Raw genomic sequence first — 5,590 nt, forward strand, 5'->3', positions numbered from 1 at the left:
TCTTACCCTGGAATATAATGATTGACCAATACCTGACATTACCTCTCGTGGGTTCCCAGCAGAAGCCCCCAAAGGGACACGCCCTAAAGCTGAGCTTATTTAGTTACAAGTTGAAACTTTGTGCATTGTTCAGCGCACCCGTAAGTTAGTGAAAGGCCAGTGACAGACACTTTCTCTAGGTGAATACCTCAGGCTCAACCCTTCTTATCCAACAATGTGGATGGCTACAAAAATGTACCCTAGTACAACTATAGGACCACTTCCAAGATGGTAAGTACTACTAATGTTTCTGTTATTCTAAACCTTGGTGGTGGAATGATAATGACTGTTTTACTATCAACTACAACTACATTATGACTGGAGAAACGAATTAAAGCACATCCATACATTAAAAGGTCCACTCACATTGCCCCTTTCATCTCATGAGACTCGGTGATGAAGGGAAAGAAATCAAAAGATAAAAAAAATGTAATGAAAAAATTCATATAGTGATGAACTAACATTATGTATATACCTCTATAAAGACGAGAAAAAATGGCACAAATAGGTTAGAAAGACAGTTACAGTAACAAATTCTGCTGCTAAGTCCAGACGCAGAGTAGCAATAGAGGCTAGACTGCCTCAGTACCAAACGTTGGAATATAATACGTGCTCTAGTCAGCAGGAAGTGGGGGAGGTATAATCCTGTGTGTGCACAGTTGACAAAAGAGCACATTTCCGGGTTTGTAAATGGTCTCATTTTGAGGCAACAAGATGGAAGTACTGCGTGTATGAACATCACAATAAGTCGCAAGGGGTGTTTTGCATTAGTGATTCCTTACAACAAGGGGTCATAAGAGCAGAGTAATCCAAGCTGTTCAGATACAGTAAATACAAGTAATTCGTGTATCTTTCCATGTCACGTATTGTGTTTACTCTAGCTGTTCGTTAGGCTATTCTGTTCACCCATGTGATGTTCCATTTGTAAGAAAGGTATTAGATTTTGTTCCGAATAACATTTTTCTGTACGGAGAAGGTAATCATATACTTATTCCGGCGGTCGCCAGGCAATTCTATTCAACTCTACTGCACTTTTTCGCCGGGGAAGTGGTGAAAATAAGAATCCTAAGGAACGGTGCAACGAAGCGAATACACGAAAAACAAGTTTGAAAAAGCAATCCTGAAAAAAGGCCCCCACAGACCCTGACCAGCTGACGCCGTTTGGGGGGAATAGGTGATGACAGCCGAAGGGCGATGCCGCCGGGTCACTGACAAGCTCTCTGAGTTTTGATGACCTTGCTTCTCGGCTGCTGACACAACAAATTGTAGTCAGACCCATTTCTTCTTCTGACTATTTCGTTCTTCCCTTCTTCATCTTTTGGATAGTTGGCTTGTGTTGGACTTGGGAGCTGGATACTCAATATTTTAGATGCATTCATCCCCTGGCAGGCCCCTTGGTAATTCGGTTATAAGTCCTTTGTATTTGTGGGTAATGGGGGACGCCAGGCCCCCGGGCTGACGGTGGTAGTGGTTTTACCCCCACTGATCAGTGTTAGCCCACCTGAAGGGAGACAGCCCCTCCCAAGCAGAAGATTGATCCCCACAGGTACCCTTTCCTGTGCTGAGTCTCACAGGATAGGAGGATTGCAATCCTCCAAAAGGGGTACACTATATCAGACTTGCTGCCATTATGACTTCTCTTAATGGAGCAGGGACTCCTAAAACCCTATCTCTTCTTGATGACCTTGGAAAGGAAAAGGACTTAGGAAATGTTTTAGAGTCAGTAATAACTCTGGAACCATACACAGCTGATTTTAACGAAAACTCTAAATCTATTTTGTTGGTAAAGAAGGAATTGAATTGGAGCTTTGATACTATTTATGGAGAATTAGTTAAGTTTGCAACAATAAAAGAAGTTAGAAATAGACTTGGAGAGAAAAATAGGTATTTTGAAACATGGATCAACTTTTCAAATGGCAAAAATGCTATGAAAGCTTTCAAAGAATTTACACCCTGAAATATGAAAATGCAGTGCTTCCTGGCAGACTCTCATCCTATGTATCTGGACATATGCAAACCTCCTGACCAAAATAAAGACCCTCAAGAAAATACCAATTCATCAAGATCGCATACGAACATCTTATGAACACTGATATACGGGGCCACAATGTCACCTAGAATATCAGGAAATTCTCGTCGTCCTACAGTCCCTTGGTGGAACAAATCTTGCAAAATGAGCCGGAAAATAACAAGAACTTGTGACAAAAGATATCGTAGATACCCTTGTCTTATTAATAAAATTATCTATAGGAGAGCTCTTGCAAAATAAAAGTAAATATTTAAAATATTTTCTAACTGCCCCCATGGTACAAGTTATGTTGTATACACTGACTCGATGAGTCTCTTATAATTTTTAGGGAAGTTATTTCCATCTCATTATCTGGTCCAAGAAATTAAAGATTGAACTTTTCTATTAATCAGTAGAAAAGGAATAAATGTAAAATTTTGTTGGGTTCCGTCCCATGTTGGAATCGCTGGTAATGAACAGGTTGATGTAGCAACCAAAGCAGTAACTAGGCTTGACCACTGTTCCAGCATGGGAATCCCCATTCCAGATTTTAAAAATGTTATTAGATCTTGTTGCAAAGACCAGTGGCAAGACCACTGGTCTAATTTGACAAGTAATTTTAAGTTAAATGATATAAGACCTTCTTTTCAAGCATGGCTCCACTACCCAACGAACAGGAGGTTTAGCATTATTTGAACTAGGTTGCGAATCGGTAATACTCATGCAACCCATAAGTACCTGATGACGAGTGGGCAGTGTTCCTCAGTGTTCTACTTGTCACGTGGACCAGTCAGTATAGCATATTTTAGTAGAATGTCCTTTCTATGAAAATCAACGTAGGACTCATTCACTATCAGACAAGTCCTTGGTAGAAATTTTAAATGAACATATCATAGTGGAACAGGTTATCAAATTCTTTAAAAGAATTAAATCTATTTTATAGTATTTAATTTTAACTACGCTAATTTTAATCTTTATTCGTAGTCTTGCATTAATCAAGGCATAGGAATGGATTTGGGATTAAACACATTCCGCATATCAGTGTACATGGGTCTTTGTGTACGGATGTATATAAACATATATCGCTTGTTTGCGAAAACGTCGTCATAACTCAAAAAACTGAATTTTTGAGTTATCTATACAGACATATTCATCTTCAAACACGGAATTTTTTGGTAACAGTGTCATATCTGTAGCTCAAAAATTGACCGCTAGGGAGTGCTAAATGTCCCAACGACATAACCTTACATGTTCCAACTTGTTCCAACAAATATTTTAGACTTAGTAAAGATTATGATTGTTTCAACTTCTATAAACTTTAGAGGCGTATTTGATGCTCCAAAAAATGTTCCACCTATGGTGTTTGAGGGCTTTTTATAATATTGAGAGCGTTTTGAAACTTTAAAATGCCTCTCCTGAAAAATTCTATATTTTGAGTTATGACGACGTTTTCGCAAACAAGCGATATATGTGCATGTATATATGCAAATGTGGGTGTACGTGTGTGCATAAGTTGATATAGTGGTGGTCGATGGAAAGACATCCTTGAATTTGAAACTGATGAACATGCGCTGAATGGCTGAAGGCCATAAATCTTATAAATCAATCAACCTGAAAAAGGCATTTGAGAGAGAGAAAAAAAATCGTGATATGAAAATCGCTGTGCCCATTAGAAAGAGAGGTATGACTACGCCAAGAAACTGAAACGTTTGACGGGAAGTACTTACCTGGGAGCAGAACGCCTTCTCCATGCCTACACTGGTCTCCCTCCGGTTCACGTACGGGTCAGGATGTATGGAAGTGTAGCGTGTGATTAAAAGTGTGTTGCTGTGTGTGATTTATGAACAGAGTAAAGTCGTGTAAGTGTAATTTTGTTGGTGTATACACTGCTGTGATCTGTGGAAAGAAATTCACACGTGGCAGTTAAGTGTATTTCATAAAATTTCTGAAAATATGCATGGTTATATACATACATACATGCATACATATACACACATACGCATACATACAAATAAGTAAAAACACACATTCGGTACACAAACAAACAATATTGTTGGTTGGTTTAGTAATAGGATGAGAAAGGAAAAAAAAAAAAAAAAAAAAAAAAAAAAAAAAAAAAAAAAAAAAAAAAAAAAAAAAAAAAAAAAAAAAAAAAGAAAAAAGAGAGATAATTAACGTCGCCTGGCCCAAGATATTTTAGGATATATATATATATATATATGTATATATATATATATATATTATATATATATTATATATATATATATATATTATTATATATATATATATGTGTGTGTGTGTGTGTGTGTGTGTGTGTGTGTGTGTGTGTGTGTGTGTGTGTGTGTGTGTGTGTGTGTGTGTGTGTGTGTGTGTGTGTGTGTGTGTAGATATAGATATAAAAAGTGACTGAAGAGAGACTATGCAAATCTTCAATATTTTAGAAGGAACTGATAACATCACAGTCAAGAATGTTTCTCCCTAAATACCAAACAATAAACAATGGCCTTAAAACTGTTCGGACGTAGATTCAACGCAGGGGTGAAAACAATTTCGCCAACCGCGAAGCCAATGACTAGAATTAAAATTCCGTAGAGACATGTAGTGCATGATTGACTCAATTGAATGAACAATTAAACATTATGCTATGATGTCTGGCAATTGTTTGTTTTATTTGTTTTCCTATTTATGTATTTGTTATATTATTTATTGTTTTTTCTGGAACTAACATTTATCGCAATGGTGATTGTATGTGGATTAATTATCAATGGTATGATTCTCATGTTTGATCTCTAATATCTTATTTCAAGGGTCAAACTTCGAGTGCATATGCCTAACGTGTGTATATTACTGTAGTGAAGGAATGTCTAATTTTTTAATTTCATGTCACCTTTTACTGTGATTATTATATTCCTTGTTGTCAGGGCTCAAGGCAGATTTTTTCTTTTATTTATTTGTATGCAGGTTGACAGTACAAGAATTTTATAACATCTTACAACGAACGAGTAACACTTAAACGGAAATTCTTGATTTTTTATTCTTCCTTTCGTTGGTTAGGAAGACGTATCCTTCCTGTGAGGATGTTGGTCAACAGATATAATCAGCTCTTCTTGTCGTTGCTCAATTATGTATTATGTCAGGGGGTCCTTGATGGACGATGTTCCTTCAGCAATTGCAGTGCTCCAGCTAAGTATTCGGTTCTAACATAATTCGTTATAGTTGTACATATCATTCCTCACCTTAACATTTCTGTTTTGTGCACACTGTGTGGTAGTGTAAAAGAATTTGGTCTATCAACCGGAAGTACAATATTGGAAGTGGAATCAAATAGCCTGAGGTTGATAGAATTTAGTACAGTTCAAAATAAAAAAAAATCACTTTAGTATACAGATTATGTTTAAAATCATTTGGCGTTGAAAAAAGCAAATCTAAAAGGTGTTTTCGTACTGAGCCAATTAATTGCCCTCAGCTGAATGAAATCGTCTAACGCCAAACAACGTAGAGTGACAACGTAGAGGTTTTGAAATACATAGGAGTTTCTCACTC

The 5,590-nt window shown here is 37.0% G+C and overlaps 1 protein-coding gene across 1 annotated transcript in view; it reads right to left on the reverse strand.

Annotated features, from left to right (window-relative positions):
- Window positions 1–3,956, reverse strand: part of LOC143033025 (sodium- and chloride-dependent GABA transporter 1-like) — a 53,789-nt gene extending 49,833 nt beyond the window's left edge. Inside the window, exon 1 of the mRNA XM_076198224.1 lies at window positions 3,775–3,956. Coding sequence (XP_076054339.1) covers window positions 3,775–3,798 — 24 coding nt within the window. The 5' untranslated portion in view covers window positions 3,799–3,956. The remainder of the gene's footprint in view (window positions 1–3,774) is intronic.
- Between the last annotated feature and the right edge of the window lie 1,634 nt (window positions 3,957–5,590).

Source organism: Oratosquilla oratoria, chromosome 1, assembly GCF_046742065.1.
Source record: "Oratosquilla oratoria isolate Oo_2021 chromosome 1, ASM4674206v1, whole genome shotgun sequence".
Classification (NCBI taxonomy): domain Eukaryota; kingdom Metazoa; phylum Arthropoda; class Malacostraca; order Stomatopoda; family Squillidae; genus Oratosquilla; species Oratosquilla oratoria.